The sequence below is a fragment of the Callorhinus ursinus genome, unplaced genomic scaffold (genome assembly GCF_003265705.2).
Source record: "Callorhinus ursinus isolate GAN/ISIS: 27379988/994484 unplaced genomic scaffold, GSC_fseal_2.0 scaffold70, whole genome shotgun sequence".
In the NCBI taxonomy this organism is placed as follows: domain Eukaryota; kingdom Metazoa; phylum Chordata; class Mammalia; order Carnivora; family Otariidae; genus Callorhinus; species Callorhinus ursinus.
In genome coordinates, this window is record NW_027397132.1 from 3,285,831 (window position 1) to 3,312,988 (window position 27,158).

The following is a 27,158-nucleotide window of genomic DNA, read 5'->3' on the forward strand; positions in this document are numbered from 1 at the left end:
GAGTTACATTATCTTTCACTGTGGGTATTTCAAAGCATTAGCTCTGAAGGCAGACCCAGACCCACACACATACTCTGGTTAAAAGTTAGGGGCACAGGCGGCTTCAGAGCAGGGGTGCCCTCTGGGGTGTGGTCTGTAGGGGGCTCCGGCTGAGCACAGGAAACTACGTGTTTTGTGGACAAAAAGCAGGAGGGGTTGGCACCAGGAGGGGACACTGCCTGGAGCCCCAGAAACAGCATGGGGACACAGTGATGCTGGGCATCTCCTGCCTGTGTCCGCAAAGGATGACAGGGAGCTCAAGCTTGAGCTGTTCCCAAGGTCAGGGTCAGGGTGTGCTATGTGCCCGTCTGGGACACATCCTGTCTTTGCGAAGGTGAGTTTCTGGTGGTTTCTGTGATACAGGAGTAGGTACAGCATGAAGACTGATGTGGGAAATTTAGGTGGTGGGGTCCACCCCGATCTCACATTCAGGAAGGTGGGCAGAGTCTGATCCAATCAGGAACATCAGGAACACACATCCTATTTGCTTGAAGAAGGAAATAAAAATATTTTTTTCTTTCAGTTCATTTCAAACAGCTGTTGTTAGCATATAAATTAGGTGTTTGCACCAAGTGACCTCCGAAACAGCTGTGAGGGGTTTCTTTGGCCCTGGTACCTTGACAGACTTGGTGAGAGGCTGTGAGCCCAGGAAGATGGGAACCTCTCTCTGCTCTGGGGTTAGGAGCATGGTTCGAACCTCACTGCCAGCACACTGAGGATGTAGAGGCCAGAACACGGACACTCGAATCCCTGTGCTGGCCTGGTCCCCTGCTGGCCATGGGGCCGTGGGACAGCACCACCCACGGTCTCAGACGGGGGTTGTAGGAGGTGCGTCCTGGTTGTTTGAACAAACAAACTGCTGCTGCCTAGACACGGCGGGGGAAGGGGCCCTGAGCCGTGAGGCCAGGCAGGGGGGACAGACCTCACTGCTGGTCTCCCTGGTGCGCCCACTAGTGTGTGTGGGCTCCCACAGGCTTCTGCGGGTGGCGGAGTGAGGGACAAGGAACGTGGCCCAGGCTCCGAGCGGACGCACAAGCAGGATGGACGCGACTTGCTCAGGAGCTGGGTCCCCCTGAAGCCTCGGGATCCAGGCTTAGAGGGCGGAGGCAGAAGCCCCGGACTTGACGGGAGGTGTTGCAGGCAGTCCCAGAGAGCGCCTGCCACAAACTACCTGTCCCACACCGAGCGGCTGGCTTGACATTTCAAGTAACGTTCTCAAAACGGATGGGGCCACTGGCGGCCACGGCCCTGCTGCCTTGTCCCTGCAGCCCCACGAAGAATGGAGGGCCTGGGAGGTAAGGTGAGGCTTCCACCTTCCCCTGAGGCTGAAGCCACCCAGAATTTTGTTTTTCAAGCCAAGACTTAAATTAAGCTTTAATTTGAAAGGTTAAAGCTCTTCTGTTTGAAAAAAACCATCAAAGCTCCACAAGAGACACCTGCAGCCTGAGAGGAGTCTGTCTGGGCACCTGGTAGGCTGACTGTCCTCACCTCGGGTCCCGGGGGCACGGTGCCGGGGGTGGTGACTGAGCCCTCTGCCGATGGCCAGGCAGACGTGTCCACCTCCCAGAGGCCTCCGGCACCCGTGGCCCCGGCCAGCGGGGCTGTTTGCAGCGATGCCCACGTCCCTTGTTGGGGCCAGCTTGTTTTTCCTTTTTCCGAGACAGGGATACTAACCTGTAATGATACCATTCTTCTCCAGGGGCTCCTGCCAGCTGACCTTGAGGGATGTGTCCAGAATCTCCGTGAAACTCAGATGTCCTACAGCTCCTGGTTCTAGCAATCAAAAATAAAGTCACCCGTTAATACGAGAGCCCCCTTTTCTTTGGGTCAGATGTGTGCAGAAAGTTCTAACTAGGGAAGGGTAGTGGGAGCCTGGGCTGGGGCCCGCAGGCCGGACTCAAAGGAAATGCCAGTAAAAACCCAGAAGAGGGGAGGGAGTTCGAGGTGTAAAAGGCGTCCTGGTTCTGGGCACATAAATTGTTTTATCAGCCGCATCCCAGCCATGTGGAGAACCAAAGACACGCAGGACACTTACACACACCTCCTTCTCCTTGATCTCCTCTAATGAGAGCAAGCAGGCTGGCTGGGTCCCAAAAAGCAGTGGCTAGCACCCAGTGTCCCCGGACACGCCTTGCAGTGAGCGTCTGTCTGGTGTGGGGTCCCTGCTCTGTGCAGCCAGGCCTGCCTACCCCTGGCCGCAGGGCGATGCCTGCAGACCTGACCCAGAGCTCCAGGCTCCCCACCCCTGCTCCCCCCCGAGGGGCTCCACGGGGCCGGCGCTGGAACTGAGAAAGTTCCAGCAACAATGCGCTCCTTTGCCAGGAGTTTCTTCGTGTGCAGCTGTTCTCTGTGACATAGGAGGGCGGAGGAGTGGCATCGTGCTTTAACGAGGAGCTGCTGGGTTGGAGGCCTGTCCCCGGACGTTAGCTGCTACTCTTAGTTCCTAGTTGTCTTACTGTCCCAACACAAAGTCCTTTCTCAGAGGAACTGTCTGCCACTTTGGAAAGCACCCAGAGTAAAAGTCTGAGAGGCCCATCGGGAGGTGAGCTGTCCAAGGTCATGGATATTCAGCTTCAGGGGCCCTGACGAGCCTCCTGCCTGGACCCCTCAACCGCTTTGCAGCTGTGGCGTGCAAGGCCAGGCCCGGTCAGTGAGGACACGGAGCCCCTGCTTGCAGGCCCTCTCGTGGGGCTGCTTCCTTCCCAGCTCTGTGGGGGCAGGCCTGGGAGGCAGAGGGAAAAGGACGTGCTTTACGGGAGGCTGGAGTCGGGGATGGCCTGGGGATGGCCTGGGGATGGGGGCGAGCAAAGGAGACAGAGATGGGCTCCACCGCTGACGGAGCCGGGCGCGGGTCAGCGGGCCATTTCCTGCAGCTGGTGGGGCTGCTGGCTCAGGTTTGCTCTGCTTGCCTCTGCAAGGCCCCACAGGCCTCCCGCTCCCCATGCCCAACTCCAGAGACTGCACTTGACCGAGTCAGGGAGAAAGGAGGGGAGGATAGCGGGGGGCAGAATCAGAGACAAAGGAGGAACAGGAGAGGGAGAGGAGCCAAGGGACACACTTGCTCAGCAGAGACCGATTAAGCACATGCCCCATGCCCAGCGGGGACACCAGGCTCCTCCTGCTCGGGCCCTGAATGTGCTACACCGAGATCTTTTTAATCACATACCACGATGTAATATTTCAAGCTTAAAATTGGAGAGCACGAAGGCAAGGTATCGGTTGTCCTGCCCAAGAGCAGAGTTGGGGGCATCCCCGCAGAGAAGCCTCACCCCTGTTTCTGTCGGCCTCGCTTGCCCAGATGGCGGATTCAGTACCTGCTTCTCAGCTGGTACCTGGACAAAGCCTCCTATCACAACTTCTAATTAAAAAAAAAAAAAGATGGTAACAGCCTCAGCAAATACACTCATCTGGGTGAAACTTTCAAGATGTTTTATGGATGAGCTCAAACACCGACAAAGGCCACTCTCTGAGCGGGGGAGACGGTCACATAGAATGGCTGTCGAATCCAGCTCATCTTCCTCCAGGTTTGAGTTTCCAGAAAGACATTCTGGCGGATTTTTGAACGGACTTGTTTTTCTTTCGATTGATAGAGCAGCAAAGAAAGCTTTTTGCTCCTTTTATATTCTCAGTGTTTCTGCTGCTTGGATTCCTGCCCAAATCTGCTGTCCTCTAGCTCTGCTGGAACCAGCTGACAACATCTAGGCTTAAAATTTATATTTTGTTTCCTCTTTACTGGTTGCCCGCCCTCCCCACCCCACCCCCGAGAGCTTTGGAAAAGGAGGCCTGCAGGATGTGGAGCCAAGGGAGGTGCCCTCAGCAGAGAGCACGGGGCGGGGGGGGGGGCGTGCCATGCCATCCTCCCTCCCTCAACCTTGCCGTGACATAGTCCATGCACTGAACAGCATCAACAGTCTCCCCAGCTACTGAAAAATGGTGACTCTGTTAGAAAAATTCTAAAAAGATGACATCACTTCCAGTTTTCTCAATTCCCCAGAAAGAAATTTCCAGTTTCTTTTTTTACCTACTAATGGTGGGCAAAAATGCACTTAAGGTTCTGTTTCCTGGTCACGGAGCTTAACGAGATGTCTCCCCACCATGTCTGTCTGCTTGCTTAACTGGCAACAATTGGGATTTTTTTTTTTTTTTTAGCAAACAATTCAGCCAGGAGTCTTCTCTCTTTTCTTTGGAAGAAGTTACCTTCTTCTGCCACTTTGTATTTTTAATAAACACCCTCTGAAAAGTGAAGTCTGATATCCACCTGGACCAGGCTATGGCTTGAGCCCGGGTGTTGCCCTGGCCTCTTCTTTGAATAAATGTAACAGAGTAACAGAGGAAAACGTGGGCATAATGAAGAGCAACTATAAGGGGGGGTGCTCGTAACATTTGTCCCCTATCATTGCCTTCCCCACCCCATCTACCCACCTAAGGGGGCTGGGTTGAGCCTTCCTACAGATGAGTGCAGAAAGTACCCTTCATCGAAGCCAGGCTCCTTCCTCCTCCGGGACCCTGCGCGGGCCCCCTGTGCAGCCCCTCTGCACCCTCAGTCCCACACGACAGAGCCCCCCAGGGTCACTCTTCTCTTAGCCCTCTTGTTCTACACTGCCCACCTGATCCCTACAGCGACTTCAGCTGCTTGGGGGGCTTTAACTGCTGGGGACCTTGGAGCTCAGACACCCTGAGGTGGAAGGGATTTCACGTATTTCCATCTGGGGTTAGACCACATATTCAATTACCTTCCCTAACCCTTTCCTGGAAAGTAAGATCACAATCGCAAATTGTTAGGACCCCCCAACCCACGAGACACACGGGCCCAGACGCCCCATAGCTACCGCACACCATGTGCGTCCCAAGTCGGCGGAGCATCCTCACCCGAGACTGCGTCCCACGCTTTGATTGCTGGCATCATCACTACGCGGTCACATAAACCAAAGCGTGTTGAGTCATCGTAGATAATTCCTTCCACCCCTCTATTAATGAGCCTCCAAATTCCCTGCGACATGTCTTACCGCTGTCTCCACAGCATGGGTGTGGGCTCTCTTAATCTTGTGCCTTCTTCCCAGCTTCCTCCACCTTTACCTCCAGCGCATCCTCACAAACCCCAGACAGAACTTCCGAAACACGGATTGATTCAAATAACACCCCTCATGGAGAACCTACTGTGGGTCTGTCCAAGTGCCTGAACTCAGCAGTTGAGACTCTCCTGACTCTTGTTTTCTGGAGCGCGCCCCCTCCCCAACCCCCACACGCTGCACCACAGTCTCGACAAACACCTCGCTCGTCCTCTCTCACACTCGTGTACTCTCCTTGCCGCTGTGGACACTGTTCCTCCCACCTGGAATGCCCTCAGCCGTTGTCTGCACGGAGAGCTCATCAGTCAAGACCCAGCTCAGTTGCTACCTCCTCTACAAGACTTACCCGACACCTGATGCTCCTCAACCAGATGCTCTTCGCTGGGCGGCTACAGCCACTTCTCCAGACCTCCCTCCTCGGGGGCACTGGCCTCAGCCACGTCCCTCCCATCTGACCAGGCGAGAAGCTCTACAGGCAGAGGCTCTGCTTACTTAGCTTTGCAACCCTTTCAACACCCAGCTGCCTACCTCACACACAGTGGGTGCTCCACAGACACCCGAATATAAGCGTGCATACTCGTTTCTGTGTTGGACAGATGATGAATGGACTGATCAATCAACATTTAATTATAATATTATCACAGTCGAAACAAGACTTGATAAGATAGGCATACATTTTTTTTTTCTTTAAAAATGGAAAAGCTAAACTTCATCAACCTTCTCCTTTAATCCTAAACTATTGTTGGGGGTGGTATATACAATTTATAATTGAAAAGTGGGTTTCACAGCAGAATACACATTATTCCTTTCAAGCACTCATGAAACATTCACCAAGACTGAGCATGTGCTGGGCCATAAAGCAAACTTCAATAAACTTAAAGGAACTGAAATTGTACAGTGTGCTCTCCGACCATAGTGGAATCAGGCGAGAAATCAGTAGCAGAAAGACAAGAGGAAAATCTCCAAACTAACTAGCACAATTCTAAATAATTCATGGCCAAACAGGAAGTCTCAGAGGGAATAAAAGCACATAGAACTGAGTGAAAACGAAACACAATATATCAAAATATGTGGGATACAGCTAAAGCAGTGTGGAGAGGAAAATTTATGGCACTGTTTATAAAAGAAATGAGGACAGGCCTCAAATCAATAGTTTAAGTACCTACCGCAAGAAATTAAAAAAGGAAGACCAAAAAACAAACCCAAAGAAAGCAGAAGGAAGGAAATATTAGCAGCAAAGATCAATGAAACTGAAAATCAGAAAACAATGGAGAAAGCTCAATGAAATAAGAAGCTGGTTCCTCAAAAAAAAAAAAAATCAATAAAATTGACAAATCTCTGGGAAGAATGACAGAAACAGAAAAAGAGATCAGCAATATCGGGGATGAAACAAGAAAGATGAGGACATCTCCTGCAGCCACGGCACGATACGCAGGGAATACTGCCAGCGACATTACACGCACACACTTGACACCTCAGGGGATCGGTTCCCTGGAAAATCACAGACTGCCAACACTCACCCAAGACTAAGCAGACAACAGAATAGTACAATGACTCCTGGAGACACTGAGTTTATAATTAAAATGTCCCTTCCAAAAGAAATACCCAGGCCTAGAGGATTTCACTGGAAAATGCCACCAAACATTTAAAGAAGGATTGACACCAACTTTACACAATCTCTTCCAGAAAGCCAAAGAGGGGCTGGGATGCCTGGGTGGCTCAGTCGGTTGAGCATCTGACTCTTGGTTTCAGCTCAGGTCATGATCTCGTGAGATCGAGCCCCGCGCTGTGCTTTGTGTTCAGCGCGGAGTCTGCTTAGGATTCTCTCTCCCTCTGCCCCTCCCCCTGCTCATGCACTCTCTCTCTCAAATAAATAAATAAATCGTTAAGAAAAAAAAGAATGAAAGCAGAAGAGGGGGAACACTTCCAAACTTACTCTATGAGACCAGCATTATCCTGACACTACACCAGACAGACAGTAAGTCCAGGAAAATAAAACTGCAGACCAGTATCTCTCGTCAACCTGGATGCAAAAAATCACCCACAAAGTTATTAGCAAACAAAATCCAACAACATAAGCAATAATTACGAACTAGGACCAAGTGGGATCTCCTCCAAGTGTGCGAGGCTGGTTCAACATTTGAAAATCAATCCGCTGTATCAACAACTCACTAAAAAGAAAAACCACACGATCGTATCACCCGATGCAGTTGCAGCAGCTGACAAAACTGTGTTTCGTAAGGTGGTCATAGTCCAGGGGTGGGGTGAGAGCGGCTGCTAAGCATTATGGGGAGTGTGAGAGGTTAGGGGTCCAAGGAATAGCTTCTCTGAGAAGGAAGTGAGCTCACCAGGAACTCAATGTGCTGGGGTGGGCGTGGAGTTGCCACTTTTGGATGAGGGAGATCTGAGCGTATCTGTGGGCTGACAACCGGTCAGACTCTTCATCCTCTGAGAGAGGAACTGGGGTGAGAACAGAGGGGCCCCGATATGGGAGCAGAGGAGGAGGAAGCTCATCTTGGACAGCCTTGACCTCTGTAAATGCCACCTTGGTGAGTACAGCGAAGCCAAGGCCTTGGGGAGCAGATCTGGCTGGGCCACGGCACCCTCAGGCACAGGAGGCCGGCCACACCCAGAGCCCCGTGGCTGGGACCGGAGGAAGCCGGAAGACAGGCAAGTGGCAGCCCCGGGTGACTTTTTTTTAAAACATATACTAGTTTCAATTCTCCTTATAAAGAGAGTACATACCCACTGTAGAAATGAGAATATGTGGCAAAATCCAAACGAAAATGTAGAAAATACACATGATCACACCACATAGAATAACAACTGTCTGAAGTGTGACATGTTTCTTTCAAGGTTTTTTGTCATCTCATGTAGTTTTATACAAGTGTGTTTTTATAAAATTTGGATCTCCTATAGTTTTGCATATTATTTTTTTCACCTAACAACTAGATCATGACTATTTTCTCTAAAAACTTTTTAATAATGACAAAATATTTAGTATACTGTCATTCCATAATTTTTAAAATTACACCCCTGTGGAACATTTGCATGTTTTTCTTTTTTTTCCAGTTACAAATAAATGCAATGAGCCTTCCCCTATTCAAGTGTTGGTGCACATCTGTGGTCATTTTCTCAGAGAGCTTCACTAGATAATGTTTTCCGCAGGTGTCAGCTGGCCTGAGGGCAGAGAAGGAGGTGGTCTGAACTGAGCAGATGGGGACGATGCCAAGTAAAGGTGCTCAGAGGGGCTGGGCTGAGCCGCCCCGGGGAGGGTCAGGGAAGGCACAGCCGGGAGGCCTGACGGGGCATTCAAGAAGAAGGTAAGGGGATCTGGCAAGATGGTGGAGGAGATCTTAGTTTGGTATGGTCCCAGGAATTCAGCTAGATTGCTATCAAATCATTCTGAACACCTGTGAACACAACCAGAGATGTAAGAAAAGAATAGTTGCAATTCTACAAATAAAAAGGCGACTCTTTCTGCAAGGTAGGAGATGTGGAGAAGTGAATCCGAGGCAATATATCGGAAGATAAGCCATAGGGGGAGGGAGCCTCCATCAGCCAGCACTGGAAAGTGACAGAGCAGCGGAGCACAAAATCAGAACTTTTAGAAGTCTGCTCCAGTGAAGGATGCCGCTACCTGAAAGGTGCTCAGGCAACCAAGTGGGGCAGAACCCTAGGTGGGACAGTGTGGTCTCAGGAACCCCAGGGTCCCAGGAAGACTGGCGGTGCCTTAGTGTGGCAGAGCTCCCAGGCATCAGAGCAGGGAAGCCGGCTGCGATCAGCGAGCCCAGGAGTGGGCTCTCAGCTCGGGGTTGACATATACTGCGAACTGTGGCAAAGTCGGGTGACTGCTCTCCGAGCAGGGGCCCAGCAAGTGGCAGGACCTCGGCAAGACCCTCCCCCTCTCCCCCCCGGGGAGGAGTGGGGCGAGTGAGCAGCACAGGAGTCTGCAGGGTTTGGAGATGCAAAGCGGGGTCACCTGCCTGAGATAGAAATGCTTGGAGTGGAGCCAGAGACCAGGGAGAGAGGAGGGATTGGCTGCTTTTCCCTGAGGGCTCACTAAGGAGTGGGGCCCCAAGCTTTTGGCTCCGGGGCCAGAGATTGGAAGGACACCATTTTCATTCTCATCCTCTAGAATGGCACAGAAAGCCTTCAGAGAACAAAAGCCACCTAGAGCAATCCAGAGCAAATTATTTAGCCTGGCCCCCTGTCAAGGGCGGTACAATTCCTCCTCAGGCAAAGACACTTGGGAATCAGCGCAATAGGCCCCTCACCCCAGAAGATCAGCAAGAACACCCAGCCAAGACCAACTTTACGGATCAGTGAGAACTGCAAAACTCCAGTGCTAGGGGGAAAAGAATATATAGAATTCGTGATTTTTTCCCCACAACTCTTTAGTCTTTCAATTTTATTTTTTTCTCTTTCCTTTTTTAACCAATGTCTTATTTTATCAACTCTTTTTTAAAATCTTTTTTAATTTTCATTTTTACACTTACATTCTACCTTTTCATTGTATTTAATTTTATTTGCATGTGTGTGTGTACATATATATAGAAAAACTTATATAAGTTTTCTTTCTTCACAATTTTGGGATGCAGCTTCTTCGAATAAACAGACCAAAATACACACAAGATCCAGTGTATTGCTATGTTCTGCTCACCTGTCTGATTATATTCTTTTTTTTTGTTTGGTTTTTTGTTTTGGGTCTCTTCTGATTTGTTTAGTCTATATTTCTCTGGGGTCATTGTTGCCGTTTTAGTATTTTGTTCTCTCGTTCATGTAAATTCTTCTCTGGACAGAATGACAAGATGGAAAAACTCATCTCAAAAAACAGAACAAGAGGCAGTACTGACAGCCAGGGACCTAATCAGTATGGACGTAAGTAAGACGTTAGGACTAGAGTTCGGAATGACGATTACACAGGTACTAGCTGGGCTTGAATAAAGCATAGAAGACACTAGAGAATCCTTTTCTGGAGAAATAAAATCTAGTGAAGTCAAAATCAAAAAGGCTATTAATGAGGTGTAATAAAAAATGGAGGCTCTAACTACAATGGAGGCAGAAGGGAGAATTAGTGATATAGAAGACCAAATGATGGAGAACAAACAAGCTGAGAAAAAGAGAGATAAACAACTACTGGATCACGAGGGGAGAATTCAAGAGATAAATGATACCATAAAGTGAAACAATATTAGAATAATGGGGATCTCAGAATAAGAGGAAAAGGGGGGGAGAAGGTATACTGGAGTAAATTATAGCAGAAAATCTGGTGAGGGAAACAGGCATTCAAGTCCAGGAGGTACAGAGAACCCCCCTCAAAATCAATAAAAATAGGTCAACACCTCAACATATAATAGGGAAGCTTGCAAATCTCAGAGACAAAGAGAAAATCCTGAAAGCAGCTTGGGACAAGAGGTCTGTAAGCTACAAGGGTAGAAACATTAGACTGGCAGCAGATCTATCCGCGGAGACCTGACAGGACAGAAAGGACTGGCATGATATATTCAGGGTACTAAGTGAGAAAAATATGCAGCCAAGAATACTTGACCCAGAAAGGATGTTATTGAAAATAGAAGGAGAGATAAAAAGCTTCCAGGACAAACTAAAAGAATCTGTGACCGCTAAACCAGTCCTGCAAGAAATATTAAAGGGGATCCTTTAAATGGAGACAGAGCCCCAAAGTAACATAGACCAGAAAGGAAGAGAGACAATATACAGAAACAGTGACTTTCCAGGTAATACAATGGCACTAAATTCATGTCTTTCAATAGTTACTCTGAATATAAGCGGGCTAAATGCCCCAATCAAAAGACACAGGCTATCAGATTGGATAAAAAAGCAAGACCCATTGATATGTTGTCTTCAAGAGACTCATTTTAGACCCAAGGACACCTCCAGATTGAAAGAAAGGGGGTAGAAAATCATTTACCATGCTAAGGGACATCAAAAGAAAACTGGGGTAGCAATCCTTATGTCAGACAAATTAGATTTTAAACCAAAGACTGTAATAAAAGATGAGGAAGGACACTATCATAATTAAAGGGTCTATCCAGCAAGAATATCTAACAATTGTAAATATTTATGTCCCTAACATGGGAGCAGCCAATTACATAAACCAATTAATAACAAGATTAAAGAAACACATTGATAATTATACAATAACAGTAGGGGATTTTAACACCCCACTCACTGCAGTGGACAGATCATCTAAGCAGAAGATGAACACAAGGGCTTTGAATGACACACTGGATCAGATGGATTTCACAGATATATACAGAGCATTCCATCCTAAAGCAACAGAACACACATTCTTCTCAAGTACACATGGAACATTCTCCAGAAGAGATCACATACTGGGATACAAATCAGGTCTCAACCACTACCAAAAGACTGGGATCATTCCCTGCATATTTAAGACCACAATGCTTTGAAACTGGAACTCGGTCACAAGAGGAAATTTTGAAAACAACTCAAATACATGGAGGCTAAAGATCATCCTACTAAAGAATGAATGGCTCAACCAGGAAATTAAAGAAGAATTTTAAAATTCATGGAAACAAATGAAAATGAAAACACAACTGTTCAAAACCTTTGGGATGCAGCAAAGATGGTCCTAAGAGGGAAGTATATAGCAATACAAGCCTTTCTCAAGAAATGAGAAAGGTCTCTAATACACAACCTAACCTTACACCTAAAGGAGCTGGAGAGAGAACAGCAAAGAGAACCTAAACCCAGCAGAAGAAGAGAATTAATAAAGAACAGAGCAGAAACCAGGGAAATAGAAACCAAAAGAACAGTAGAATAGATCAATGAAACTAGGAGCTGGTTCTTTGAAAGAATTAATAAGATTGATAAACCCCTGGCCAGACTTATCAAAAAGAAAAGAGAAAGGACCCAAATAAATAAAATCATGAATGAAAGAGGAGAGATCACAACCAACACCAAAGAAATACAAACAATAAGAACATATTATACTATAAGAACATATTATAAGAATGTATTATGCGCAACTATATGCCAACAAATTAGGCAACCTGGAAGAAATGGATGCATTCCTAGAGATGTATAAACTACCAAAACTGAAACAGGAAGAAATAGAAAACCTGAACAGACCCATAACCAGCAAGGAAGTTGAAGCAGTAATCAAAAATCTCCCAACAAACAAGAGTCCAGGGCTGGATGGCTTCCCAAGGGAATTCTACCAAACATTTAAAGAAAAATTAATCCCATTCTTCTGAAGCTGTTTCAAAAAACAGAAATAGAAGGAAAACTTCCAAACTCTTTCTATGAGGCCAGTGTTACCTTGATCCCCAAACCAGATAAGGACCCCACCAAAAAAGGAGAATTACAGACCAATATGCCTGATGAACACGGATGCCAAAATTCTCACCAAGATACTAGCAAATAGGATCCAACAGTACATTAAAAGGACTATTCACCACGACCAAGTGGGATTTATTCCTGAGCTGCAGGGGGTGGTTCAACATCCTCAAATCAATCAACATGATACACTACATTAATAAAAGAAAGGACAAGAACCATATGGTCCTCTCAATAGATGCAGAAAAAGCATTTGACAAAGTACAGCATCCTTTCTTGATTAAAACTCTTCACAGTGTAGGGATAGAGGGAACATATCTCAATATAATAAAAGCCATATACAAAAAGCCCACAGCAAATATCATTCTCAGTGGGGAAAAACTGAGAACTTTTCCCCTAAGTTCAGGAACATGACAGGGCTGTCCACTATCACCACTGTTGTGCAACGTAGTACTAGAAGTCCTAGCCTTAGCAATCAGACAGCAAAAAGAAATAAAAAGTATCCGAATCTGCAAAGAAGTCAAACTCTCACTGTTCGCAGATGACATGATACTGTATGTGGAAAACCCAAAAGACTCCACCCCAAAATTGCTAGAAGTCATACAGGAATTCAGTAAAGTGGCAGGATATAAAATCAATGCACAGAAATCAGTTGCATTCCTATACACTAACAATGAGACAGAAGAGAGAGAAATTAAGGAGCTGATCCCATTTACAACTGCACCCAAAACCGTAAGATACCTAGGAATACACCAAGGCAAAGAGGCAAAGGGTCTGTACTCAGAAAACTATAGAACACCCATGGAAGAAATTGAGGAAGACACAAAGAAATGGAAAAACGTCCTATGCTCATGGACTGGAAGAACAAATATTGTTAAAATGTCTATGCTACCTAGAGCAATCTATACATTCAAAGCACTCTCTATCAAAATACCATCCACTTTTTTCACAGAGCTGGAACAAATAATCCTAAAATTTGTATGGAACCAGAAAAGACCCCAAATAGCCAAAGGAATGTTGAAAAAGAAAACCAAAGCTGGGGGCATCACAATTCTGGACTTCAAGCTCTATTACAAACCTGTCATCATCAAGACGGTATGGTACTGGCACAAAAACAGACACACAGATCAATAGAACAGAATAGAAAACCCAGAAATGGACCTTCAACTCTATGGTCAACTAATCTTTGAGAAAGCAGGAAAGAATGTCCAATGGAAAAAGACAGTCTCTTCAACAAATGGTGTTGGGAAAACTGGACAGCCACATGCAGAAGAATGAAACTGGACCATTTCCTTACACCATACACAAAAATAAACTCAAAATGGATGAAAGACCTAAATGTGAGACAGGAATCCATCAAAATCCTCAAGCAGAACACAGGCAGCAACCTCTGTGACCTTGGCCGCAGCAACTTCTTGCTAGACACATCTCCGATGGCAAAGGAAACAAAGGCAAAAATCAACTATTGGGACTTCAGCAAGATAAAAAGCTTTTGCACTACAAAGGAAACAGTCCACAAAACCAAAAGACAACCCACAGAACGGAAGAAGATATTTGCAAATGTCTTATCAGATAAAGGGCTAGTATCCAAAATCTATAAAGAACTTATCAAACTCAACACCCAAAGAACAAATAATCCAATCATGAAACGGGCAGAAGATGTGAACAGACATTTCTCCAAAGAAGACATCCAAATGGCCAACAGACACATGAAAAAATGCTCGACATCACTTGGTATCAGGGAAATACAAATGAAAACCACAATGTGATACCACCTCACACCAGTCAGAATTGCTAAAAGTAACAAGTCAGGAAATGACAGATGTTGGTGAGGATGTGGAGAAAGGGGAACCCTCCTACACTGTTGGTGGGAATGCAAGCTGGTGCAGCCACTCTGGAAAACAGTATGGAGGTTCCTCCAAAGTTGGAAATAGAGCTACCCTATGACCCAGTGATTGCACTACTAGGGATTTACCCCAAAGATACAAATGTAGTGATCTGAAGGGTCACCTGCACCCCAATGTTTATAGCAGCAATGTCCACAGTAGCCAAACTATGGGAAGAGCCCAGATCCATCGACAGATGAATGGATAAAGAAGATGTGGTATATATATATACAATGGAATACTACTCAGCCAAAAAAAAAAAAAAAAAAAGAAATCTTGCCATTTGCAATAATGTGGATGGAACTAGAGGGTATTATGCTGAGCGAAATAAGTCAGATCAGAGAAAGACAATTATCAATATGATTTCACTTATATGCAGAATTTAAGAAACAAAACAGAGGAGTGTAGGGGAAAGGAGGGGAAAAATAAAACAAGATGGAATCAGAGAGGGAGACAAACCTAAGAGACTCCTGATCATATGAAACAACCTGAGAATTGCTGGAGGGGAAGGGGTAGGGGATGGGGTAACTGGGTGATGGACATTAAGGAGGGCATGTGATGTCATGAGCACTGGGTGTTATATAAGACTGATGAATCACTGACCTCTACCTCTGCAACCAATGATACACTGTATGTTAATTAATTGAATTTAAATTAAAAAAAAGAATATTGGAACAAAAAAAAAAAAGAAGAAGAAGGTAAGGGGACTGCAAGTTGAAATCTGGGGGAAGAGAAGTCCAGCAAGACCACAGGTGGACCACATGGCTAAGACCAGACTGTTTCCCTGGCCCTCTGAACTCTTTCCGCTAACCTGGCTTCCAGTTCCAGGGACCACCTTCCACTGCTCATTACCAATAATTCCCACTGACTTATCTCCCCAGGGTGCACAGACTGCAAACACTCTGAGGACACGGACATTCCTGATGACCCTCCTCGGCCCCCGCCCAGCACAGGATATGACAACGGTCTGGACCTTCCTGACACCTGACTTGTGACTGTTGAGAAGACACATGGTGGAGGAATACTCACTGTCTTCATGAGTCCATATGAGCTGAGGCGTGCTTGGAGGCCCATCCCCTGGAGTGGTGAAACACAGAACTGAGGTGAAGTAAGCAGTGAACTTCTGCAGGTTCGTTATATACCCGTGGTGGACTCCGTGGAAATCTGGAGCAATGGTGACCATAGTGGTGGCCTCAGGGACCTCAGCTGGCCAAGCGAGGAGCTGTGATGGGACAGGTTGAGAAAGAGATCCTTTTTAACTGCACACCTTCACTCTTGAGTCTGTATCAGGATTTTTATTTTGTGATTAATATATCTTCAAAGAAAGCAAAGTCACGATTTAGAAACTCCATAAATGCTACATTTTATGATCCCACTTAAAAATATGGAGTTGAAAGGATATCTCACAGATAATTAAACACAAATATGTACCTGTACATATATTTTATACATGTATATATAAATATCTACTTTAACCCATGTTGGAATATCAGACACTCCTCAAACCTTCACTTTCTCCTCACCTAAAGATGTTGCAGAACATAATGTTTTTTAACACTAAGCAATAAACACAAAACCATCTTTATTTGACTTAATCAGTATAATGAAACATAAACGCAAATATCAATGAAACATGAACACAGATATTTTTTTAGCTAGCACCTACTCTGCTGCAAAGAGAAGCCCCTGATTCAATGGGAAGGAATCTTTATTATTTACGATTTATGTCACACTAGTTTTCCAAAAAGAATTTTAGGAGATCGATTACAATTTTAAAGAAATATAGTACATATACACTTTCCAAGGGAAGTTGTTTTAATGTTCGGGCAACATTATGTATGAGTGTGACTTTTAATTCCTTTGACACCAAACATTTCCAGGGTTAATTAGGTTTGAGGTTGATATGCTGTGGGACACAAAGCGTATTTTTATATAAATCAAACCAACACTGAGCCATCGAATGAATGCTCTGGTCTTGCCAATAAGATTTGACAGGAAAGTCAAGGAGGCAAAATCATCTTGGTTGATCAACATGATTTTCTTTCAAAAAGGCTTTTGAGTGTAGATTCCTCTGGGGAATCTAAAAGGAAAAGAAAAGGCAGGGCGAATTTCTAGCTGCATCTGCCTTTCTAGTGAAAACAAAAAAGTGTTTCTGTAAGTTGAATCCAAATGGGCAAAAAAAAGTGAACCAAGTGTCTAAGGAAATAATACTCTTTGAATCTGAAATTACCAAGAATTCAAGCAGACCACATGGAGTCCTTTCTCCATCAAGATCTCCCCTGAGTTTACCTGCTACTGCAGGACATTAGTGACTATGCTGTAGGTAAAATCAAGGTGGGACCCCAAGTCCAACCAGAAGCTGATCTAGAAGGCAGGATGGACTACACTTTTGGAAATTGCATCCAAATACATCTATGAAGGTCACATATCCTGGTAGCTAAGAACAGAGGGCGGTTGCATAGTGGGACTCTGTGTCTCTAATTCAGGCCAGGTAGGTGCCCTCAATTCACTGGTCTTGGTTCTATGAACAGAACTCTCCTTGATGTTGAGACGGGGAGGGAGTAAATATCTTTACCTGATAGAAATATCATTCCCTTGATCTAGCGCCCTTTGTTCTAAGGCTGGGCTCTTCTGAGAGGACTCCTCTCCAGGAAGATGTGGTTTGTACAAATGCTGATTCCAATCAACCAAGATAGGTTTTCCACTGCTAATTTTTAAATGGATGGCTTTTCTCAAAAGAAATTGCTCTGTTACATATGAACCACCCACTTGAAAACTAATAATGTGAGTTTCTGAACCAGTAGAGCAGATAAGACCTTGGATAAATGGTGACCCCCACCCCCACCACCAAAGCCAACACACTCGGTAAATTGATACAATGGGTTCTCCATGAAATGAGGAGTGGGCAGCCTTCTCATTGGTCACAAGACCATGACAGACCAGGACGGCCACCCAGGACTTTGAACTAAGTCTGTGTACCTTGTATCCCTGGTTGATGCCGTTGATGAACTGCTGAGGTGGAGGGTTCCAGAGGAACTGGATGGTTGTGGAATTCACAGCTTCCATCTGCACGTTCTGTGGGGGTGCAGTAGGCACTGTTCCAAGGCCGTCGTGGAAGACAGCAAAACAAACGGTAGGAGGCCCAGTAGGGAGAAGAGATGAGAAAGAAACTCTTAGCTGCCACTCATGATTCACAGGCCATTACGGCATTGACAACAGGAAAGTGTGATGAATGTTTCCGGAAGCTAATAGTGGCATTACAAAGAAAAAGAACTGGGGCCATTTCCCATTTTCTGCTGGAGAATTCTTTAAGGCATGGGCAGAAAAGTGGACTGGATCATCTCATTCCACCGGTGAGGCTTTCCCAGGAATCCCCAGGTAAATAGTTAATGAGAGCTTTCTCTGGTTCGTTTCTCAGTTACTCAGAGTTTGAGATCCAGGCAAGGTTTCACTGAGAGACCCCCTCCCCCATTAGGTACCACTGTGTTTCAAGACCATTTATCCTCCATTGGAAAAAAAAAAGCATCCCCTCCCATATGGATTGTTCACTCATTTGGAGGCTAAATTTCTCTTTGTCTGTCACAGGGACCACCATTTTGTCTTTCTGTTATTGACCAGCTATATGCTTGCCAAATGGCCTGCCTTCCAGAAGTCATGATCTTGGGGAGATACTCATGTAACGGAAACAGGCACATCGCTCTCTGGAGCAGTGGACGCCCAGGACAGAGCAGCCGAATCTGTCCGAGGAAAGCACAGACGGCCGCGGTCAGGAGGCACCTGCACTGGTTCTGGAAGAAAGTGCAGTTGTCTGAAGAGGGAAGGGCCTTGCGAAAGGCTTTCTCCATTGGGAAGATGGAGTGAGGCCTGGCGTTATAAAACCCTGGTGTACCATGGGAAAAGAGTGAGCATGGCTAGACACGGGGCACACGTGGGCAGCTGGGCTGAGGATGTGGGTGGGTCGGGCTGGGCATTGTCTCCTCAAACACAGTGGTTGGTAACATACACGGTGGGCCACGGGGAATCCAGAGTGTTTTGAAAAAGGCAGTGATGTGACATGGCTAGCTGTTAGAGGACAAGGACCTTTGTGGCCTCAAAGGAGGGGACCAGCCCAAGGGCTGTGACATCCAACTCTCTGAAAAAGAAGGTCCTTGTCCTTTAGGAGCTTGTTTCAAAAATAAGACAAAGAAGCCAATAAGATCCTTTGGCTCCAGCTAAAGAAATAAAGACAACAGTCTCCTGAAACGGAGCATATGGGGACAGAGCATGGTTCTGTTAAAGATGACTAAGCCTCTCATTATTCTCTTCTTCAAAAGCCCATCTCGTTAGGCAGAAGTGAAAAAAGCATAAAATTCCCCCAAGCCCTGTCCTCTCTGGACTCTGGCTGTGATATTCCTCAGTCCCTGCTTCTGCAAGTCGGTAAGCAAACGGTCCGTTTCCCCACTCCGCATTTTTGAATTAAAAAAAAAAAAAAGGGCCGGGGGGATCACAGTGCCTGTAGGATGTAGAACGCTGGGAAGAATGTCACATCTGAGAATAAGAAGAAGCTGAACTAACTACAAAATCTTAACTTCTCTTGAGCCCAAAGGAAATCCGAGGTCAACGGGGCCACCGAGTAGTCTGGAATGTTGAGAAAAGACGGGCCTCTTGGAGGGGAGACCATGTGAGTGCTGGCTCACCTGGGACGGAGCAGGAGAGAGGATGAGGGATACTGTACAGCCTGGTAGGGAAAACTCAGCTGAAATTCCTAATGAAGTGCTAGTGGCTGAATGGGGGCGGGCAGCGGAGGGCAGAGTGTTTGGAGGCTGTGGATGCCCAGACAAGTTCAATAGTACAGAGACACAAAGGAGGGAGTTACAAGGGCTTTCTCATCGGAAGCCAAGTGAGCCAGGAGCCATGGAGTGACATGTTTCAAGTACTAATGGGAAAATCTATGGTCCCAGGGTCCTTGTCCTGGGGAAGCATCATAAAGACGTCATCAGGAAGACGGAAAACACTGTGAAAAACACTGGAGGAATGTGATATCAGACGGACACTGAAGCTGTAGATCTATGCAGGGAAATGGGTGATTTCCAGAACCGGTTAAGACGAGGATAGGTAGAATATATTTTTCTTATTTTTGACTCACTCTCAAATATAGCTGACTGTTTAAAGCAACAATTTAGAATCTCACTTTAAAGGCGAAGACACAAAGAGCTTACAAATAAAAGAACAGAAAAATGCATGCCGAAAATATAACTGCTCTGGAGTACAGAGGGGCAGCACAGGGGGATCTTGGGGGTTACAGAGATCGTCTATCTTGATCACGGTTGTGATTGTGGATGGTGTGCGTCTATCCAAACATATACAACTGTACACTAAAAAGGGGGGATTTGTATCATTTTCCGTAAATTATATCACAGGAAATCTGACTTTTAAAAACTGCTGCAAACTCTTTGATGCTTTTCTCCCACTGAGGGGTGATGTCTGGGTCTGGGCCCCTTGCGCGCAGGCTCCCTGAGTACTCCGACCTGTGGAATACCACCCGGGCCTTGCTGAGCCTGAAGCTTCTATTCTCCAGAACCAGCCTCTCTGGGAGCACCCCGAGCAGCCCTGTAAGAAGTCCAGGACCCTGACAGCAGCTTGCAGTCTCAGGGGAGCCCAGCCTTGTAGCTTTCCCTGCTGAGGCCGAGACATGTGAGTGGATCCACGCCCCCCCCGCCCCGCCCCCCAGCCCAGCTGCCAGTGGACTGAGGAGCTACCTGTTCAGGCCTGCTCCAGTTCCTGGCCCACAGCACCGTGACATATAAGAGAACGCTGCTGGTCTTAAACCTCCAATTCTCTCAGGGAGAGGGAAGAAAAGTATGGGGGGTGACTAGGAGGAGACTTGGAAGTGTTGGGCTTTTTCTCCCGGAAGCCACGCTCGCGGGGATAGAGGAATGCATCGCTCTCTGAAGGCTTCCTTCTGGGGTCTCGTGGGCCCAGTCACTGACTCTAGAATTCCATAAAACGTTCCCATGCAATGTTGTGATATTCTCTAGATGACCTAACACTGATCTAACACTTCTAAAAACTTGGCATTTTGCATAAATTAAATTAAGCAATGATGTCTTAGTGCCCTAAGGGGACGTCTTGCATCTCTGCATTGCTTTGGTGCAACGTAACAGGAAGCTGATGCTCTCCTGGGTCGGGCTGTTCATCCTCACGTCAGCGCGTCTCTTCGCCTGCCATCGTCTCAGCAAAACCCCAGGGAGCTGGGCTGACCCAGTCAAGAAGGCAGTTCCGTCCTCCCTTCTTATTCCCTGGAGTCACGTAAAACCAGGAGGTAAGTATGGCTCTGCCAGCTGCATCCTCGCTTCAAAGCTCATGGAGCTGGATGCACGTTCCTTCTCAAAGTCCCAGGAAGGAGGTTTTGGAGCCTCCTTTGGATGCTAGAGGTTCCTATCTCTTGCCCGCCTGGGGCTTTGTCCAAAAAAATCACCAGCTGTCCTAGCCATCCCTCAGCTTCTTGTCGCCCTAATTGTTGTCATCGGAAATGACTCACAAATATGTAGACGATGGAATTAAAAATTCCCTAGAATGAGAGAAGGAGCTACAGCCAAGAAATCCTTCTCGACAGTGCTTCCCACAGAGGCTGAAAGGCCTTAATTATTGAGGGCCGTGGAAGTCTCCTCTTGTGAGGAAAGGCAGGGGCCTCACTCCTAGGTCGGACTTCTCTGCAGTCTTCACAGGAGAGCCTAGGGAAGCGGGGGCCTCCCAGTGCTCTGAATAAGGCCCCCACAGACATTTTTCTCCCCAGATAATTAGCATTTCAAGTGCAGTCCTTTCCTTGTCCCTAACTGCAGGCCTTGAAGAGGTCTGGTAAAGTGACAGGTGTTATGCTCTTCTGTGGTTTTCATTGCTCAAAAAAAGAAAAAAAAATCCATTTTTTTTTTCTAGATGATTCCCCCTGCACTGATCCGAGGATGCTCTCAGTCTTAAATTCAACAGAGCTTAAATGCTGTGTTGATTCTCCCAGCCAAGGACAAGGAGCTCTGTCGTGAGCACCCAGCACCCACGGGCACCTAATGACTACAGTGCATGGATGGAGAAACCACATGAGCAATTTTAGAAACAGGAACTGATCCGTTATAGGAAGTCTGTGGCTGGGATAAAGCGATGGCCGAAGGTGGGATTTCTTGGAATGGGCATGTAGGAGGCACCACAGGGCAGGGAGGCCCAGTCAGGTGCCTCCGATGGGTTACATCAGCACCAGAGTTACTGATGTCTCTCGATTCTTCCTTGTCGTCAACTGCTGCTCACAGCCACTGAAAAGTTTACAACTGTTAAATTACATTCGACAACTTTACCTGTGCATCATATATTGCTAAGTGAAAGGAGCCAGTTTAAAAGGGCTCCATAGTGTGTGATTCCAACTAGAAGACACTCTGGAAAAAGCAAAACTGTGGAGGTGGTCCATTAGTGGCTGTCAGGAGAGGGGAGGGAGGGGGATAGGAGCACAGAGGATTTTTTAGGGCAGTGCAACTATTGCGTATGATGTCATAATGGACGCATGTCATTACACTGTCATCAAAACCCACAGGGCACATGGCACCGAGAGTGAACCCCAATGTGAACTACGGATTATGGGTGCCAGCGATCTGTCGCTGGAGTTCATGGACTGTAAAAGATGGACCCCTCTGCTGGGTGGTGCTGATGGTGGGGGTGCCGTGATGGGGAGGGGTGCGAGGTACACGGGAAATCTTTGCACCCTCCGGAGCTCAGTTTTGCTGTGAACTTAAAACTGCTCTAAAAACTAAAGTCTATTTAAAACACAAAACTAGCCGTGACTTTGCTAGACGCTTTCCGAATCCAGTTCTTGTTACCCGCTTTCCACGGAGCATCTGCAGGGAGGCCCCAGAGCAGCAAAACGGAACGGCACCCTCCCCGACATCCCCACCGGCCCATCCTCCCAAGGTCACTTTTACGTTCATTGCAAGTTGCTTATCATCAGTGGATTTTGTTGTTGCTGTTAAGTGTGTATGGATTTTTTTTTTTTTTTTCAATCAATTTGCCAGCATTTTCACCCGGTCATACACAGAGGGCGTGTGCGATTATGCTTATTTCCTGATGCTAGGGGTTCGCTGGTAAGATATGAATGATTTTTTAAAAATTTCCTTCTTCCTCCTTCCCTTCCCTTCTTCAGGAAGACCAGATTCTTGATGGATTTTAAAACGAATCTTTGGTTTTAGAAATATAAAAATGTTTGAAAATAATAAGCTACCTAAATAAATCAACTCAATAAAGAGGACTACAGAGTTTTACAGCTTCAAATAATTGACTTTTTGAAATATTTGGGATCAGAGAGTACATAATTAATATTCATAGGTCATGAATTTTTCAGAATTTTAGGTCTTTAATCAAATAGAAATGAATGTGTCAATATTGCCTAGTGCATGCTTCCTTTTTTGGATTTTTCAACTCAATTCATTTGAAAAACTTCTTAAGAATGCATGCAACCAAAACTTTTTGAAAAACTGATTTCTGAAGTCATTAAGGCCCACAGTCCACTGTGTACTTTATATTTAAGTATATAAATATTTATTAAAATTATTTATGTCCCTATTATTGATTCTATTTTGTATTTATAGAGACATACTTCCACAGCACAATGAACAACTTTCTGATTAAAGGGAGTCATCGGGGGCACCTGAGTGGCTCTGTCAGTTAAGCGTCTGCCTTCGGCTCAGGTCATGATCCCAGGGTCCTGGGGGGGAGTCTGCTTCTCCCTCTCCTTCTACCCCTCCCCTCTGCTCACGCTCTCTCTCTCGAAATAAATAAAATCTTAAAAAAAAAAACCCAAAATAAAGGGAGTCATCAGGTACAACAAGTCAGATAGTAAAAGAAATTTTCTACCCAGGGAATGTCAGGGCAATGATCTGAAATTGAGGTTTGCGTGCTCAGATCACCTTCTCCTTCTTCAGCCTAAAGTCAGTACCAGACGGCAAAGGAACTGGATGAAGTGAGGATGCCTGGCAGATCACACCAGCACTGACCCTACCCAGAAAAGATTAGAAGTGGGAAATTGGTTGCAGCTACAAAACAGGAAGGAAGGGTATTTATGAGTCTGGTCACAACTATATCAGATCGAGGACAAGAAGCTGGTTACAACGTGCTGCTCTTGAGAGCTAAAGCCAATACTCCTCCTTCCACCTGTGGAATCATTCATGTTACCCGACGGCGCAGAAACGTTGGCCACCTGTCTGGGACCAGTGGGGCGCAGGAAATTGGACAGGTACCCCTTCTAAGTAACGCTGCGAGGAGCTGTGTGGATGACACATCAGACGACCCAGGGACAAACTTAGTGGGAAGATAATATGGAGCAAAACGTTCCGATGGACTCCTTCAAAAGGAAGGAGCCCTTTAACATGCTGAGAGTGTTACTTACGTTGTAAAAACGCACACCTGTGTTAGATTGAGCGTCCTGTTTGTGAGCCATTTCCTGTATCGGCTCTACGGGGGCTCAGGAGATGCACCCAGAAGGAAGTGAGGAGGTCAGGACAGCGCAGGAGATGCTCTGCAAGAGGGTAGCTGGCCAGACCTCAGCCGAGCCCTTCCAGCTGTCCTCACCTGAGGCCGAGGGACTGGGTTTTCCCACGCCCACAGCGGCGCCATTAGCCATAGGCCGGCCGTGGGAAAGGGGGGCCCTGGGTGAGGTGGCAGACAGCTCCCGGGGGGGTCACAGCAGTGAGCCCTGAGCAGGCCCTGTGCCAGCGCTGGGGATGGGCAGACCCCCCCCCCCCAAGCAACTGATCGCGACGGGGGCACCGCAGTATACCCCATACCAGACATGCTAGGAAGGATGAAATGGCCAAAAGCTAAATGGATATTGGGAATAAATCAGGTATCAAAGAACACGGTTATAAGTTTTGTATACCAAAGCCAACAGAACGGTATAAAGACTTTACTGCAAAATTCAATCTGAAAGGCCTCAGATTCAAGAAATCCATTGTTTTATTCACAGAGAAGTTCTCCTCTGTAAGAGGTGGCCTGTGGCCTCAGACTCATTAAATGATGCTATCGAAATGGTAAATCTAATAATACCCAAGAACTTTTTTTTGTTGCTGTTTTGTGAAAGACAAAAAAAATGGCAACACTTTTGACAAAAGAACTTCTTTTGAGGGGCTGAAGATAATGCCACATGTCAGGTGAGGTTAGAACGATCAGTATTCATCCACCTGTGATGGAGACTTTTTGGATTTAATGATCTGAACTAAATTTGTCTCTGGACCACCTGACATGCCATCCATTGGTCTTCTAATAGCATTACTCAAAAATGGGAACTTCTCTGTTTCCTATTTCTGTTTTTTAAGACTTATTTATTTTAGAGAGAGAGAGTTTGCACATGAGTTGGGGCAAGGGGCAGAGACAGAGGGAGAGAGAGAATCTCAAGCAGACTCCCCGCCGAGTGTGGAGCCCAACGCGGGGCTCGATCTCTTGACCCTGAAATCATGACCTGAGCCGAAATCAAGAGTTAGACACTCAACTGACTAAGCCACCCAGGTGCCCCATTAACTGACATTTCTGAGCACCGAGTGGACACTGTCGAGAACTGCCGAGACCTTGTGGAAGCATCCTGACCCGCACAGGGTCAAAGCAGAAACTCAGCTTGGTTATGGAGTTACCTGTGCAGTTGTGATATAGGATCGATTTTACAATTCTAAGGAGTCACTGTCTGAACTCTGGAGGCAAAATATAAAGACTGACAACAGCATCTGTGTAGATTCACAGAAACACCCATTATTCTGAAATACTTGATACGGAAAACATTTGCTCAGAATCCAATCCATTCACCTCATCACAAAAAACCACTCAACATTATGTCTGTCAAAGAAATAAAAGGAAAGCTATTAACCTAGAGAAACATTATACCCATAAAGTGCCATTTATGGAGGTTGAATTATCTGCATTCCAGTTAATGGCAAGGAAGAAGTTTCTCCTAACTGGGGAAAAGGTAATAGATAATCTTCAAATATGTGACCAGCTACTTGTGCAAATACTTTCTCGTCAATGGTAACTTCCATGTATCTGAAGAGGTTAAAAGTCTGCATGCAGTCTGAATGGAGCCATCTCAAGAATAAAACCAGATATTAAAACTATGACGTTCACCAATCAAGTCAAGTATCTCCCTATACATCTTGAGAGTTTTGATTGGGAAGGCTTATACAAATTCAGCATACAATAGTTTCTGTTACATTCTCCAAAGGTGACCAATGAGGCTTAAAAACAATACTGTTATGAATCCATGGACTGAAATGTATTTGAAGCATTTCACTTCATTGCAATTATTAGTGGTACTGATTTTCATAGGTTCCCATCTTTAACTAGTGGGAATCTCTCCAGGTGGGCATGAGTCTGACAAGCCCTGCCTAGTGTTTGATAGTTTCTTTGCTTTTTGAGAGGTCAAGATCTTGCAGGCTCATCTTATGCATTACCTGCTGGAGACCTGACTTGGAATCATCCATTTACTTATCCAAGAAAGTCTGTTTATTTATTTTTTTATTTCTTAAAAATATTTTGTTTATTCATTTGAGAGGGAGAGAGACAGAGAGAGCACGAGCAGGGGGGAGAGGCAGAGGGAGAAGGAGAAGCAGACTTCCTGCTGAGCCGGAAACTGGACATGGGGCTTGATCCCAGGACCTGGAGATCATGACCTGAGCCGAAGGCAGACGATTAACCGATTGAGCCACCTAGGTGCTCCAAAGAGCCAGACCAGGCACCCTATTGATGGTGCAGATCGAGTTGTGCAGACCAGAGGAGGAGATGCAAGGGCCCTCCGAGGCCATGGGGCTCACCCGCAGCACCCAGATGGGTGGCCCATCAGCTACTGTGGGCATAGCTTCTCAGACACAGCGTTCCTGCTCTTTGCTCAAACGAAATTATGCAGATTCTGTAAAGCTTACGTGCAACACCCTTGAGTAAATTCTGTGCTATCGTGACTCAGTCTACGTAAAGGGCAGAACCGGTTTACGGTCACTGTGAATCTACAGGAAGCAGTGGAGACCACAGGGCTATCTGACGTTGTGGAGATTCACAACACGTCAGACAAAGTGAACAAAGTGGCACTGTAGGAATTCATGGAGTCTCCCAGGACAGGAGCCTCTGTACTAGGACAAAGATTGCCTTCTGCACCCTGCTTCTTACCCCCACCGGACGGGGGCAAACCCAGGCTGACGGCGCTGGGCAGCCCCCTGACGATGCTGTGAAATCAGCTGAACTTAGCATGGAATGAAATTACAGTAAAGTAGCCCTGCCTTATCTGTTACAGATAAACCCAGAAAGCCAGCGAGCTACTGCAGAAACAGTTCATCTCTCATGGCCCTCCAGGGTGCCGGGGGGCAGCCTGGCATGGGCCACCTTGCCTGGGAAACGGTCTCCTCACTTTGGACCCATTCGCTGGGGATGGAGTCGCGGGCTGGGCAGCAGCTTCTGGAGGGTGCCCCCGCACTGCGCTGGGGGGGCGCAGTGTCTTCAGTCTTCACCACAACTGCGCGCTCTGTTTTTCATTAGCCTTAAAGTGGATGATTTCAAATATTAAGGACTGCGGTGTCTATCCAGAATTTAGTGGGGATTCATGGGCATCTAGTTCTCCTGGCAATCTACAGAATTAAATGTCTCTGCCTTTCAAATAGGGAGAGAAGCAAACTCATTATTTGGACGAATTACTGGCTCCACATTGCTGCATGGATGTATACATTACAATTTGTGTGTCGGGTGTTATCTTTAATTCCAGATTGTTACAGGCTGTGGATGAGTTCTTGTGTTGTTACAGTTCTTGTGGTTTTGATACACCTGAATGTTCTCACTGCATTAAACATTCCTAACA

General features: G+C 46.3%; 1 protein-coding gene across 3 annotated transcripts in view; it reads right to left on the reverse strand.

Annotated features, from left to right (window-relative positions):
* Positions 1–27,158, reverse strand: part of SDK1 (sidekick cell adhesion molecule 1) — an 893,742-nt gene that overhangs the window by 147,002 nt on the left and 719,582 nt on the right. For all 3 annotated transcript variants that reach the window (XM_073886319.1, XM_073886318.1, XM_073886320.1), the window contains 3 exons: positions 17,297–17,412; positions 15,347–15,539; positions 1,714–1,812 (listed from right to left, as the gene is read on the reverse strand). In XM_073886319.1, the coding sequence (XP_073742420.1) occupies positions 1,714–1,812; positions 15,347–15,539; positions 17,297–17,412 (408 nt within the window). The remainder of the gene's footprint in view (positions 1–1,713; positions 1,813–15,346; positions 15,540–17,296; positions 17,413–27,158) is intronic.